We start from the raw sequence: 16,206 nt of genomic DNA on the forward strand, positions 1-16,206 counted from the left end.
TTTGTTCGTTCTTCCGCGCTGCCGATGTCTTGGGGGGCTGAGGAGGAGAAGGAGGAGGAGGAGAAGGAGGAGGGCGGGGAGGGGGAGGGGACTGGGGCTTGGGAGACGGCGGTTCCTCGGCCTCTCTTATTGCCGCTGAGTTGCGCTCCTCTTCCTCAGGCTGCGAGCAGGAGCCGCCCGGGCGCTTCCCACTTCCCCGCCGGCCGGCAGTGCCTGCTGCGGCAGCGCGCTCGCTCGCTCGCCTCCCGCCGGGGCAGGTGAGTGCGGGGCACCGCCGGGCACCGCCGGGCACCGCCTGGCACCGCCGGAACTTTCTGCCCGAGGTTCGGCCCCGCGGGAGCCGCTGCCGCTGGAGAGCGGGCAGGCAGGGGGGACGCAGTTTGCCAAACTCCAGCCCCGGCTGGTCCCCGCTCACGGCCGCTTTCCCTTCCTTATCTCCCATCCGCAGAGCACCCTCGCCCAGCAGAGCGCTCCTGAGGTGTCGGCAGCCGCCAGTATTTTTTTGTCTGTCTTGTTTGTGTGTTTGTTGGGTTTTGGTTTTGTTATTTTTTTCCCCTCGTTTTTTTATTTGGCTTTCTAGTCTCGCTGGGAATGGCAGGGGCAGCGGCTCCTGGGGAAGGAACAAGTGTGGGGAAAGGGAGAGGGAGCCGGAGCTAAATGACAGGATGCGGGCGGCTTGAGGCACAGAGAGAAGCCAGCCTCCTTCTGTCCCCGAGACTGCCCCTGCGGACCGTGCTTTCTGCTCCTCACTCCGGCTGGAGGATTTAAGGAAGAGTTGTGCGTGGAAGGCATTTTTATTTTTTTTTTTCCTCCTTTCCCTGCTGTCGGAAGGGAAAATGGATTGGGGACTTCTCCTACACTGTGCAGCCCTCACCTTCACCCTCGCCAGGGCTCTGCGGAGCGGTGAGTGTCACGGGGGACGTCGGGTCTCAGCTCGGGCAGCTGCGGGGCCGGGCTGCGGGGCTGCCGGCGCGGGGGCGGGCGGTGGTGCCCGGCGGGCCGCGGGACCGGCACCGACACAAACCCGGCTGGGGGGAACTTTCTGCCCGAGGAGGGATGCGGCGCAGTCCTCGTCTGAGGGTCGCCCCCCGCCCCGACAATGCTTTCCGACTTTATTTTCTGCTTTTTGGGGTTATTGTATAAAGCAGGCTGCTCATTCTCACTAGATTAGGACAGCCAATTATCTTAATAGCGTCCCGTCCCATAGGCAATTAAACGTCTCTCCTTCAATATCTGAAAGATAATGAACGCTTTAAAGGGAAGGCTCTCTTCCCCGCCCGCCCTTTCTGTTTTCCAAAGCGTAAAATTTTAGATCGTGCCTACTAGTAGCTGTGTGTGTACCTGCGAATAGTCTTCACACGGAGCACTCTCTAGAGTACCCCTTTCCCAAGTCTGCAGTTTACGTGCAACTTACACTGTGCCAAGAGGGGAGCTGAGCTTCTCTGTGAAGGCTCGAGACTCCCTTCCAAGAGGAGAAATCCCATAACAAATGACTGGTGTGTCTAGTTTACTGTCAGGCAACCCTTGAAAACACAACTAATTAAAAGCAGCATGCCCCTCCTTCCCCGAACAATGCCCGGGCACTGTGAATATTTTACTGCATGATGCATTTTTAAAGATGGTCTAATTGTGGGACTGCTTGACGTTTAGCTCTTGCACATGAAACAGCTCATGTGAATCTTCCTTTCCGGAGAAATCCTGAGCAATTACTATTAACTAATTATCAAATATTTACTTTTGCCTGACTGGGTTTTCAATCAAAGTAATTAAAATAAGTGAGCACCCTCCACTTACACTGGTATGTTGTTTTAATAAGGGACCGCGAGTGGAGTGTCAAGCAAGAGTATTAAAATCACGTGTTTTATGATGGAAGTTAATCCCTTTCCCAATATGTTTTGAGGAGGCTGCTTAGTTTAATCAGGAGCTGCCTCCTCGAGTGCTGTGGCACAGGAGCAAAGGTGCTAGAGGGGTGCATCAAGCCTGGTGTGGGGATGCTCCGAGAGGTGCACTTTGCTCATTCCCCCAGCCCAGCTCGGGGTGTGGGCAGCTGCCTCCCACAGAGACCCATACTGCCACCCTGTCCCTCTGAGGGACAGAAGGGAGCCACCCCCATGCTCTTGTTGATCATTTCTCCCTGTGAAAAGAAGAGGAGGAGAGCAAGTTGCTGGGCAGAAGCCTCCACCACGAGTGGTTAATGTGGTGGTCACCAAGGCCATTAACCTCATCTACAACCTACCAGACCTACTAATGCCACCTTCCCCTACATGCAGTATTAGTGTCCACTAAATTAATTCATTAACCTTATTTGGGACTAATGGTCCAAAGTCATTAGAAACTGCTCTTCTTAATCAAGTGTGAGAGAGATTGCACAGAGCCAAGGAGTCTAGCAGACTGCATTATCTTATTACACTGTCACTTTCCCAGAAGTCGCAGATTAAGGAGCGCTGGTGGTAGTGAGTCCACCTCAGCGTCCTCTGAAGTGACTCTGTCAAGTGACTAGAAGCAGCACTGCTTTATTTCAGGCATTTAACAGATGCCAGACCCTGCCATGATGTTTGCAGGGCTGGAGTGGGCTTAATGAGACAAGATCACTTTCCGAGTATGCTTACACAGGGAGGAAAAGGCAAGATTCCCTGAGAGCCCCAGACAGCGGATTAGCAAGATCACCAGTGACAGCTTTTGAGCTTTAAGCACCAATGCCTTTTGTTCTGGTCAGAGGAAAACAGCCTGTTTGCAAAGGCACAGCAGAAATATAATAAGATAGCCTTTCCTAGAGACGTGCTTAGCTTTATCTGGGTTTTGACCATACATCTGACTACCTATAAACCACTTCCCTACTAATTTATGGCAAATAATTTCTATAAAGAGTGTTGCTTTATGCATTTTTGATGTGTGCTTCCTCATTCATTTCCATTTGACCTGGTTTTTCCTACAATAAAATTCTGTATATTTATAAATTCATGCTGAGAGCAAGGATTGCCATTTTGCTTTCACAGAGAATGTATTAGATAGAGTACCGCAGCCTGTATATACCATTATTGAGATGTAGTGATATATAGTCTTGCTTTAGTGGGGACATTCTTCCTATCCATAGTTTACGGTCATGTTTTATTGCTCAAAATTAAACAACCACACTTGGAGAAAGTTTTTCCTACCTGAAGGTCCACAGAAAGAAATCCATAGTAGTAAAAAAAGTGATAACACAAACATGCACTGGACAGTGAAGTGAGTGACTGTGTAGGTTGGATGTTTTTGTCTCTTTTTTTTTTTCTATAAACCTTAAAATGCAACCCTGACAATGCTGACCAAAGGAGCAAGATGCAGCATACCGCATTTCACCATCACACTTTGTGATTCTAGAAACTTTTGCAACTATTTTGCTATTAGAAATGAATCTTTGTTGTTGTTCAGGGGAGGAAGGAATGAGGGGAAGAGGAAGGGAGGTTGTTCTGCTCCATTACTTTGATGCAGTCTCCAAGCATGAACAAATGTCCTTGAAAGAGTAAATAGCGGATGATTTCTGCTTCACTAGAGCTACTTTGTTCTCTTCTATCCTGGGTTTGAAGAGCACAGATAGTTTCAACCTGCCTAGATTTACAGACTGATAAAACAAAGCGAGGGTGTCCTGCTTGGATCCACCAATACAATCCCAGTGGTCAGTGACACAGACCAGACTTATTCCATAGCTGGGCAGGGGGTCAAATAGCATCTCTTAACATCTCCTCCCAGCTTTTCTTGAAACTTCACACTTAAGAAGAGTATAGTTTTTGGAGTTAATTGTGTCCCATGTATGCTTCTCAGCCAACATTAAAGCTGTTATTAAGGGGCAAGGCCTTAACACTGTAAGGAGTACTGTTGGAGTGGCAGGCTTTTTAAAAGGATGCTGTTTAGAAATGGGGATGCCTTCTGCTATCTGCTGTCTCTCCAGCCATCGGATTTAAGGAATGGGGGACGGAGAGGGAGACCTCTTCCCTCCGGTAGAAAGTAGCTCAGATGCCTTTAAAAGCAGAAGGATGCTAAGTTAGCCTGGAGAAGGCTGCGGCCCCGCAGCATTCCCACGGCAGTCTGCCGGGTCCGCTGCTGCGGGCTGCTCCCGGACGCTTGCCGGGGGCACTCAGACCAGCCCGTGTGTTCGCTTCCCCCGCAGACAAGTGTGGCGACACGATCAAAATTTTAAGCCCCGGGTACCTGACGTCTCCCGGCTACCCGCAGTCCTACCACCCCAGCCAGAAATGCGAGTGGCTGATCCAGGCGCCGGAGCCGTACCAGCGCATCATGATCAACTTCAACCCGCACTTCGACCTGGAGGACCGCGACTGCAAGTGAGTGAGGGAGCGAGCGAGAGAGCGAGAGAGCGCCGCCCGCGCAGCGCTGCGGAGCGCCACGGCGACACCTGCCGGCCGCCGCGGGCACTCCGCGGGCGTGCTGCGCGCCGGGGCCGAGCGGGAGGGAGCTCTGTGTGTGTGTGTCTGTCTGTCTGTGTGTCTGTCTGTGTGTGTGTGCGTGTTAAAAATGTCTTCACCGCTTTCTGAGGTTTGCAAGCTGCGTCTGACCTGCGCCCGCCCGGCGCGCTGCGGGCGGGGGGCGGTGGCGATGCGCGGAGTGGGGGCGCGGTTGTGGTGAGGCACCTTTTGCTGGCCCGCTTGCTTTTGTATGTCTCTTGTTTGGGTTTCAAAAAGGAGCTCCTTTTCTTTTTGTACCCCCAAGACTACAAACACCCCATGGAAGAGACAGGCTGCTTATAAATGGGCAAATCTTCTTAACGCAGAGTTAGTCTGACAATTACCCTCACCCTTCAAGGGGCGGTGGACTGCAGAACTGATAGTTGTATTTCCTTATTTCTCCCTTTGCTGCTGATTTATAGCCAGTAGCTTTTCTTTCCCCTCCTCCTACTCTCCTGTAGTGCCCTGAGAGGAGAAAGGAGGGAGCTGAGCTCCCTTTGTCCCCTGTCCTCGCATTCCCTTTGGCCACCCATTCCAAAAGTGAGAAGGAGAATCGGAACCTCCCAGAAGCTGTTCTCCACTTTTCCCCAAATCTGTAAATCTCGCAGCTTGCACAAGGCAACATATGGTCAGATCGTTCCCCTCTTCAACATGCCCTCTGAATTCAGCCAGCTTGTTGCATGAAGAAAATATTTTAGTGATTCATTATTTAAATATTTCTGGAGTATCATAGTTATTTAAATATTTCTTGTGTATCATAATTTTTTATCCCCTACTGATAACTGCAAGAGAGTTGCTGTTGATTAATGCTACCAGTCAAGATTTTCTCTGCATGTCAGAAAGATTAAACTCAATAGCCAGTGGTGTTTGGTATTTCATGGTAGTATACAGGATTTGGTCCCATAAAATGATGCTCAGTTTATCAGGAGTGCTTGTGATAGACCATGAGATGAGAGTGTTAGACTTAGGGAAAGAGTGCAACTGTACTCAAGCACTTAATTTTTACTATGCATGTCTTTGTCCTATTATTTAATAAATTGATTGCTTAGATCATAATTATTGTTTTCTTAAAATGAAATTTTTAATGATGCATTGTGGTACTTAGTTGCTTTTTTATGATATTTTACAACCACTTATAGATGAGCATTGCAGTGCAATAGTTGAGTGATAATGCAGGAAAACCCTGTGCTCGTAAAACTAAACTTTGCGAAGATGAGTTTTTACTGTGGTGTTGGAGCTGCAGCTCATATTCACACCATATGTTCACACGCTGACTTCCCATTCTTTAATTTTTAATGTCTTGTACTCAGGCAATGGTTCACTTCTCTGTGTCTTCTTGATACGGGTTTTGCTTTCATTCTGTGGAATGCTGCTAATGCTTTAAAATATTTGTCAATCTTTGCCTCTTAGAGAGAAATTAGGAAATTAAATCAAGCATATTTCAGTGTCAAATCCTTTTTCTCCCTTGCTAGAATGCATGTTTTTCCAACTCTGTAAAACCAACATGGTCTTTGGCAGCAGTAAAATGGTGTACAGCATACAATTATTTGAAGAACAAGTAATCTTTGTGGCGCAGTGTTGTGCTAAACAGTGCTAGACTGAGCTGAACTGGGTCCAGGGAAAGGACTGACTCCCTCCCTCTGTTGCTTCCTTCTCAGTGTTCATTGTCCACTCTCCCCGCTGCATTATTTCTGCCCCTGAAATGGAGCCCAAAGCAGTAATGAGATGGTAGTGGGTGGAAGGAAGTCTCTCAACAGGGTTGTTTGCATTGTGTTTGCAGTGTATGATGGTGATGACTTTACCATTATTTTCTCTGTGCTGAAATACTAATTTTCTAGGCTATGCTAAATTATCAGCTGCTACTTCATTTATATTGAAAATTGCTCTTTTTAACTTGAGAGCGATTGTATTTGTGGGGGAAAAAAAACCAACAACAACAAAAAAAACCCTTAGGACCAGAACAATTATTTCAGCAACAGGAATTTGTCAACAATCTCCGTGGTCTGAAATTTCAGCATCTACTTACAAAATTCACATTCCTTGTACTGAATATTGAATACAACAGCGATTAATGCAATAAATGTATCACAAGATTTTTTTCTTTTCCAGCTAAGTACATTTTGTTTCTCTAATATGCTTAGCTTATTAGAAACCCAGTTTGCAATCTAGAAATGTGTGATTTAGGTTACAGTCTAGTTTATTGAAAGGTTTAGCACTGGAAATTAATAACCACTTAAATATGAAATGCAGATAGAAAATGAGAGATAAGGGAATTCATGTCTGGGAACAAAAAATGTCCCATACAATTAGAGTAGACTAGAGAAGATTAGCTTGCTGGCCTAGCTCCCAAAATCCTCTTTATAATGCTGTTCATTGCAACTTGGACCTTAGTTAGCATTGAAAACAGCTTTAATAACAGGGACCCCCTGAGCCCAGGAAGGGAAACATTTTGACTTTGGAAAGGTTACCTTCTTGTTCCGAAGTGCCAACAAGAAAATCAAGAGGCTTTACCTAACTTTAAAAAATATTGCTGTATATAGAGGGCTAGATGTATTGAAATGTAAAACTGGTGAAAGGTTGATTCTCTGGGGAAAATCAAAAGCAGCAGAATTAAGCACTAGCTGTTACTGAAGCTGTTCCCAGTTAGTCTCTTTGTATGTTAGGGTTTGGAATTAATTTAAGAATATGCCCTTGATTTACCTACTTATTATGCTATGCTTTAATGAATAAATATTTCTCAAATGACTGCTAATAAAATTCATATATGTATGTTTTTCTGACAATCAGAACCATTTGAGTTGTTTTAAATTTCAAGTAAACATGGTGAAAATTCCTTTTTCTCTGGAGGTATTTCAACTACTCAACTTTCACAGTTTTGAAGAATAAAGATACACAAATAATTAAAAATATGTTCATACAAGCTAGGTTCATCTAATAAAGAATCTTCTAGACAGGACTACTGTACCAGCATTATGGAAATACTGGGTTTCGACAGGAAGTACACAAACATGTCAACCACAGATTGTTATCAAGTCCATATATAATGAAAAAATTCACAGTGTCTTTTTAACATTTAACTCTAATGAGTGTTATGCCTCCTCTTTAGGAAGCCAAGAAACAGAAATTATGGTTGTACTTTAGGAGAAAAGTAGGTTTTTTTTGCCATTTTGCCTTTTCTCAAGCAAGTCCCAATAATAAGCATGCATTCTTGGAGTCAGGAACATGGTTGAAATTAATAGAAGAGACAAAACATATGGCCACATATTAGTTAAAATGCTCCAGTGTTTCTTGCATGTGGTAAATGCTTTTCAGCACTTAGTGCAAGCTGTACAAGTCTCGTGTTGCTGAAGTATCCTACTGTGTAAATGTAGCCATCTTGAATCTAGTAAAACTTTATACCTAGATAATAAACAAGAATGTCACTGATACAGTGCTTTGAATTTATGGAACTTTTCCGGTTTCCCAGCAATGCACACTATCAGCATGATAATTTATAATGGTTTGTGACAAATGTTGCTGAGCAAAGAGGTGTGTGGTTACATTCAGATCAGATGTCATTATCTAGGGAGCAATAAAAATTTCACAGACACTAGGTTAAAAACATTAAGAAAATGAATGTGAAGCTTCAGAAGAAAAGGGCTTAAGAAAGGTGGAGGGTTGGGTAGAAAAAGCCCAACAGTGGTTTTCTTACTGACAAATTATTAACTTTGTTGCCAGACTTGACTGTATTATTTTACAAGGTTTTCATAGATATGCCACACAGCACTATTATTTTAATGGCCATCATTTATAGATGTAGTAAATAAATTTCATTCTTGCTTAACACTTGTGGATTATATACAACAGTGCTGCCAAATCTCTCAAAATGGAAAAATTGCCCATTTTGGAAACATTCAAGTTATAGGAGAGATGTCATAGATAGTTACTCTTGATATTGCATTTACTAGGGATTAGTTACACGAATGAGAGCAGAGCTGTATAGAAATTGTGGTCAGTTTTAGAATACAGAGAAAAAGATATCTATGTTTGTTTTTATAGAAGAAAATGCCTCCTCCAGATCCTTGGGTAAGGAAGAAAGCATAGGTATTCAGGCCTACAGAGTGAAAGTATAGCTCCACATAACTCCCACAGACCTTAATGATGTTAGAAATTCATTCATCCATTTTACTTCTAAATAATGTCAATGGATTTATGCTACAAATCTGTAGGTATAACAAACTCAGGCTGGTAAAATAAACAGGAGCAAGCGAAATCATGGCTCAGCCTTCTTTTAGTTTCTGCATAGTTTAAGCTTTCATTTGCTTTTGTCTAAATCCTGGTTCCTATTCTTCCATGCAGGAAGGTCTGCTTTGTGCAGGCCTCGTGCCTCGCCTTTGTTCCTTTTGTGCAGGGGCGGTTCCAAAGGCAGTCCCTTTGGGCTGAGCCGATGGCAGTCCTTGCTGCACAGCTGCAGAACCACCCAGGAGCGATCCTGCTGGGCTGCCACTGGGCCTGTCAGAAGGTTTCTGCCATCAGCTGCACACAACAGCTGCTTCTTGACTGCCCCAGGGGCACCTGGAGCTGGACAGCCCTGAGCTGTTCCCACAAACTGCCCCGAGGTTTCTGGGCTCAGTGCAGCCCCGCTGCCCATGGAAGCAGTAGGAACTCTGCCCTCCACTCCCCCAGAGCTGTCTCCCACCATTCATGGTGACTGTGGGGAACGGTTCAGCACAGACTCCCTAGGATGGCTAACGACTGTATCAGTTGTTTGGGTAGCAAATGTCCGTCAGAGCTTCCTAATTCCCTCTGCCTGGCCACCGTGGGGCTCAGCAGGCAGAGTGTCTGCAGCTGACAAGGCAGGATGAGCAGCACAGGAACAGAGTTGTTCAGGTCTGTGGAAGGTAAGGGTTGTGTTTGCCCACTGCTGAGCAGAGAGGTCTGAAGGAGCCAAAGCCTCTGAGCTTTCCAACAGAAATATGGCTTGACTGGCTTGGCCCTATCAGCTAGCATCAGCCCTGGCCTTTTAGTGTATTTCAGCAGGACAAGGTATCCAGGAGACATGGGAATGCCCCCTCCTCACTGTTGAGGGCAGCTGGAAGGATGCCTACAGTCCCCTGCTTGCTCTGGACTGGATTCACTAATCCACCCATCCCACAGGTGTGGAGTCACCCACCATGGGCTGCGCTGCCCAGGCAGAGGTGGGCAGTGACCTGGACATCTCTCTGTCAAAGCCAGAGTGGGACGTGGGCACTGACACACTGGGAAGGCCATACTTGGGCTGAAGAGGCAGCATCTTATCCTTTTTGTCTCCCTCAAAATTCTGTCCCTCAAGAGCTGTTTGGGGTTACCAAGAGATAATTGGAACTACTAAAGGGATGAAGGGGCCATCCTTCATTCTATTCCTAAAACAAGAAACAAGTGGTTTTGGCTTAGTTTAAAATGAGTTGTTGCAGTAGATTGGGGGCCATGTGGTATCTCATGTTTCTGGGTGTACTTTGAGGGCATTTCTCTGCTGTATATGAAGCACATGAAAAGCTTTCTCAGGGAGCACTCAGCTAGACCCAGACAGCCCTTCTGGAGACCTCTGCTGTTTTGTACCCTCCATATGGCTGCAGGAAAGGTTCCTGTCAAGGAAAGGAATCAGTTCAGACCCTGTGCAGGATCAGGAAAGAAGAAAACACTTGTACCCCAAAAATTTTTTCTTTCACTTGAAGATTTTGCATTATGAAAGTATATATAATGTCTCTTTGCCACAAGATTCCACATGTATTTGCACACACAGATGCAAGTATTTAAAGATAAAGATGCTATTATTTTATTGTAGGGACTAAATGAGAGTTAAAAGAAGTTTGAAATTTTATTATTTTCTGATTATACAGTATAATGAAACAATTCCTTTGGTTTTTATCCAAGCATTTAACTCTAGTGAAAGTCTCTATTGTCAAACTGTTTAAAAATTTGTTAATGGTTTTAGTTTAAGTTTTCTCAGGAAAAGGTATTAGGAAATCCATGACCAAAGTGCCTGGTCATAGCTGGAGAGTCTGTGCAGGACTCTGTTCAAGGCTGAGGAGTGGGATGCAGAGTCCATTATTGCACTCTGTGTATGGGTGCATCCCCTGTAACAATAAAGTCTTGACTTAGGTCTCAGTACAGCAGCACATTAAAACTGTAAAACTAGTCATATATGGATGTTTCTATTAATCTGAACACTTAACTGTGAGGACAATTCTGTCTAGATGTGCTACAACCAGATGCCCTTCAGACGGGAAAAATTTGAGGGTCAAATGTGGATTCCCTTAAGCCTAATCCTTCATCCTTTTTGTGAACAGAGATAAACAAATTCAGAACAAAGGTCTAAGTCCTTTCTAAAATGAAGCCCAGAGTTGCTGGATTTAGGTCTGTGAAACTCTCAATATGTTTTCAGTCAACCCCACACTGCCCTTCTCTCCACCCTCCTCTCCTGTGCTAATCCAATTGGAACAAAAACCTATGTGTTTCTGTTAGTTTCTTAGTTTCTTAATTATAGTTCATTGAAGGCTACAACATTGGATCATAATTTAATAATTATGATATAGAGATCTTTTTACAGCTAATACAAAACCAAATTAAATTATTTTCTTTTGCAGTATTTCCAAAGAATTAAATTATGTCTGAAAACTGGATATATATGCACTTACATGTATATGTCTAGGCTTATATATCACACGAAACTGCTTGGATATAGTGGATATAAGCATATTTTATGTGCACCTTTTTAGGGCTGTGCATATATGCCTGTATTTATGTATGTGTTATAGCTTTCTTAGTTTATGTAGAAGTTCCTAAAGTAAATCTACCAATTAAAGCCTAATACCCATCTTAAGGCTGATAATTAGGTATAAAGAGAAAAAGAGACAGGATTAGTTGTTCAGATCATGTTCCAAATGCCTCTTAATTGGGTGTTTGTAATCAATCCTGATTGCAAGAGGCAGTGGTTTGGCAGAATAAAGAATGAAAAAGGCTTAGCCCTACTATTCTCCTGTTACTTGACTTGGCCATAGTATTTTAGGACAGGATCCAGTGTTAAACAAGGTAATTTTGTCAGCCTTAGCAATCCTTATAAAACATCTAAAAAATATTTTCTAATGATATTTTTTTCAAGCTAATAACTCTCTCAAGCTAGAGAGTTATTTTTGCCCATAATCTTAAAAATTGTTTTCAAGTGAACCACAGGAAAGACTTTGTTCTCCTGGCCTCTATCCACCACTGACTTCGGAAATCATGTCTGAGTTCACTGTGGGTTTTTCATTGCATTGACCTTGGTACTTTTCTCACCAAGCCACAGTTTTCCATCATAAAACCACACAGCTTGGTATAATGATTATTTCTTTATCCCGTGTAACCAAACAATTTTTTAAACAGAGTGACAGATTTCCCTCTTGCACTGTGGGAAGCAAGCACCTGGCCATTTCCAAATAGACTTTTAATTAACTTCCTGAAGGAGATTTGAGAGAAGTTTAATAAGTCACCTGCCAACTTTTTGGGAGCATAGGTCATTTGCTTTTCTGTAGGAATTCACAAAAATGTGAGAATAACCCCCTTCCCAAGTCCTAAACTTCCATGGAGGAAATTGATTTTCATGGGCAGTATCAAAGGTTTTTAAAAGTGTAACTTCAGAAATCGAATTTCTGATTGTTTCTCCTGCAAGGTACTGTGAAAATCTGTGATCCACAGAGCTGGTTATGAACTGTATGAACTTTATAATAATTTATTTAAACATGATCAGATTGTGCATATTTAGACTCATCTTGAAGGTTAATATCATTACAAGGGTTTTATGTAATGCTATAAAATGAAGAATTCACATGGCTCAAAAGGACCATTGAGAAAATATCTCCATATGTGGAAGAGACACCCATTTATTGTGATGATTTTGCCCAGAAGAAACTATGCACATCCCAGAAGCACAATAACCAGCTGCTGTTCAGGAGAAACTGGGCAGTTGTCTGCTGCCTTCCACACTGACGTGGAGTTGCAGTGGCCACACGTCCCATGCCTCCCCTAAATACAGATGGGCTGAGCCTCCCTCTGAGTGACAGCCTGGTTTAATCCCTTCGCTAAGCTCCCAGCACTGGGGCCCTGTTGCACATTTGTGCTCTGGGCTGCTCCGTGCCCCCACGTGAAGACAGAGCCCCTCAGAGCTGTGGTGTGGCAGTGGGATTGGAGCACCCCACTGCAGGGGGGCACAGATCTGAGCTCACATCTCAGCCATGCTGTTCTTTGAAAAAAATATACTGGTAGTCCTTTTCCTTTTGTTTTTTTCTTACAACACTCTGTAAATAAATTGAAAGTTGGTAACCTAGAGAAAACTAGAGCTCTGTTCGCACCAGAGTGATTATTCTGCCTCGAGCTTTGAGAAATGCTCCCTCAAAGCCAAAGTTTTGCTCATTCACATAAACAGTCACACTGTAGTCAATTAAAACCACAGACTCACTTGAGCAGGGCTAATGAGTAGGACATACATTGCTGGCAATACACAAGTTAATAATTGCTTTTTATAACAGTGGTTTTCAGATGTTTGCAGAGTAATTTACAGAACAGTAGAAGATTCAGCCTCAAACTTCATAGATCACCATAAATAGGTTATTTGTTCTTCTCCAGCTCTTAGGTCTTACTAGGGGAACAAGTTCCTAAGTGCATGAGTAACAATCAAAGTTTGCCTTCTTATGCCAATCTGTCATTAAGCCAGACAACTTCTACTGACTTTTTTCTGATGTATTCATCTGTAACAAGGAAAGCAGATCAGCAATTTAGAAAAGGTTTAGTTTGATCACCATGTAGAAATGCAGGCTACACTGCCTATTTCCATAGTGATCACACCACTTTGCCAGATGCAAAATGAGAGGCTTATATCCCTCATGCTAAAAGCCCTTCTTAGAGGAAATCCTAGGCTGTCGCTTCATTTGAGTAGCTTTAGTTAAGTCTAGAAAAATATGCAAAGGTACCTTTTAAACGAAAAGTCTTCTTTCTTTTTTCCATGTTTCAAAGTCATCTCTATAATCTCTTTTGGGGACAGAGGCATAAGATATATTAACATGGAAGGCATATGTTCTGATTGCTGAGTGTTTTTTGACATTCTCAGAAAACCCCTGGGACTTTGTGTCACAGTTCTGTAAACTTTATCTATTTGTATATTCATGTCTGGGCCTAAATCCAAAACTTCTTTACATTCATTACAGCAGACAGTTTAGGTTCATCTCCTTGTGTTTCAGATGGCAAGCAGTTAAATCAGGTACATATTTTAACCACTCCACATAGTCTAATGCTCTAATGCATTTCAAAAGTTTTCCAATGCATTCTTATAGCACATAGGCTATAAAATGTACATATATAAAATAGATACAGGACTACATTGAGCTGTAGAGCAAGTGAAGACAGCTCCACTGATGGCAGTAGAGCTGCACCTGCTAATAGCTCAAACACAAAATACCATAAGTATATTGTATTATGTTCCTTACTGGTTTCCATTTTCATTTATTCTCCACAGCTACACTAGATGATGGCCTTCCAACAGTGTAATAGTCATCTTTATCTCATTTCTCTGACATAATTTTCAAGCTTCTTATTACTGTTGAGCAGTGTAGCTAATAGTGCCCAAATTGCTTCTCATTCTTTTCATTATAGTAAGCCATTATTCAAGAAACCATCCTTTCCCACACAAATAGCTCTCCCCTAAACTAAACTTAAAACTTACCTCCAAGCACCATTCTCGCCATTTGCCAATTAGACTCCTTCTACTGGCTATTACATTTATACCTTGCACATTTTTACACTTTTTTTACTAACTGTACCTGTGTGCTCCTTGGAATTTTAATCTTTGTCTTCTAAGCCTAGTCTTCATGAATTCATTTTTGGACCAATTTAATGATTTCAATTAAAGTTTTGTTTATGTATAGTTAAAACAATTCAGCATGCACTGGGGGATACATGTATTCTAGTATAAAGGTGTCTAATGTCAGTATTTTCCCAGAATAAACCTTGCTAATATCAGCAGTTTGCAGCAAACACTGTCCTGCTTTACCTAGAAAGGTTTCTAGGTAAGGGTTTGTATCTATAAAGGTTTCTAAGTGGTGAAGTTATAGTGCCTGTAAAAACAATGTACAAACCTACTTCTGTGTGACATAACTAGTCACTGCGGCTAGCAGAGGATTTGGGATCCCATATGAGCTACATTTGGCAGCAAAAGTTAATTGGACTGCCTTACTGAATGTAAGTTGCAAATTGCAATGTAGACGTAGATGTGCATATTGAGGGCCTTCCTGACACGTCCATTTTCTCCCAGCTTTTAGTCTTCAAACAAAAGCTTAGCCAAAGTGTCTAAGCTAAGCAGTTCCTCTGTCTGCTGTAACTTATGCTTTCCAGGAAGGGTTTTTTTGCACTTGTGTTACTAGGCAGCTACATAAATTACTGTGGTATGACCTTCAAGCACCTGACTTACTCCATGGAAATTATCCATATGCACACTGTCACCCTGTGATCTTCTGTATGACATGCAAGTTTCTCAGTTGTTCCTCCCCCACACCTGAAATTACAAAGTAAAAACATGCTCATAGGTGTAACCACAGCTCATCTGATGCTCTGAAATCAAACTCTGAGTACTCTGAATATAAGTATCTGATCACCAGGTAACTTTTGCATGTCCCCATATGCTCAGCATAGAAAAGAAAATAAATCCTTCCTTTCAACATCCCAGCTTTAGCTCTTTCTCATCTGAGAAATACCAGATAATTTTGATTTAAATATGTAAAGAAAGAAAGCTTTTTTTCATGGAATATATTCCTAATTTGTTTAAAGATCATTCCACTGAACTTAGTAGAACCCCAGTGATTTATATCAGCTGAGTGAGGAGCTGACTCTACACTTCCACAGCTCCCTAGAAATTCTGAGAAGAAAGGTCAGTATTGTAGCTGAACAAATGTTAACTCAGAGTGAAGGCAGTTAAAGTTTTACCATTCATCAGGATTGCACTTTAATACTTAGACCAAATGGGTAGCTTCTTAAAAGTAGATGAAATAAAGACAAAAGTAATTCTGTATGTGTACAAAACTCTTTTTCCATTAACATCTTAAAAAAAAAGCACAGGATTGGATGCTGTGGTACTGTGACTCTTTATAGTGATAACTCTCTCCTACTGCTTGATCTTGGGACAGTCAGTCATCATCTTTGTGCCTCTGTTTCCTCAGAGAGCGTAATATTTCTCTGGTTTTCAAATATCTGAGGATGTGCTTATTAGTGTTTGCAAAACCCTTAGAGACTGCTGGTGGAGATGTAAAGCAGTATAATAGTAATTTTCCATTGTTTTGTGGTGTTCATCTTCTAGCTGTTAATTTTTTTTAACAATATACTGCTATGTAAAAATGCATGTGCCAATCTTCTAACGTTCAGAGAGAAGTGTTATCCAAACAAAAATAAAGAATAGGGCTCATGCTCACAAGAGACACATTATCTCTGATGAGGAGAATCTGTAACAGACATGGCACTAAGTCAAAACTGTGCAGCAAACAGCATCCAAATGCAAGCAATTTCAGATGTGTGCATATTGCCAGTACAAAACCAGGCCATTCTGCAAATGCAGAGTCCCCCAAGGAGCAGTGAACCTCACAGCAGCAGCACTAATGGCTGCCTTCTCATGTGCAGCAGGGGAAAGCAGCACTTTAGAGCCGCCTTGGGCAGCTGTTAAGTTATTCATTCTTAACTTACTTATATAAAGCTGTTATTGGGTGGAAACAGATGACACAGAAGATTT

The 16,206-nt window shown here is 42.7% G+C and overlaps 1 protein-coding gene across 1 annotated transcript in view; it reads left to right on the top strand.

Moving 5' to 3' along the window:
• The first annotated feature begins 323 nt into the window (after window positions 1-323).
• The window catches only part of NRP1 (neuropilin 1), a 113,537-nt gene continuing 97,654 nt past the window's right edge, over window positions 324-16,206 (top strand). The window contains 2 exon segments of the mRNA XM_041486622.1: window positions 324-903; window positions 4,148-4,322. Of these exon segments, the coding sequence (XP_041342556.1) occupies window positions 837-903; window positions 4,148-4,322 (242 nt within the window). The 5' untranslated portion in view covers window positions 324-836.

This window comes from Pyrgilauda ruficollis, unplaced genomic scaffold (genome assembly GCF_017590135.1).
Source record: "Pyrgilauda ruficollis isolate IOZ18807 unplaced genomic scaffold, ASM1759013v1 scaffold12, whole genome shotgun sequence".
Lineage (NCBI taxonomy): Eukaryota > Metazoa > Chordata > Aves > Passeriformes > Passeridae > Pyrgilauda > Pyrgilauda ruficollis.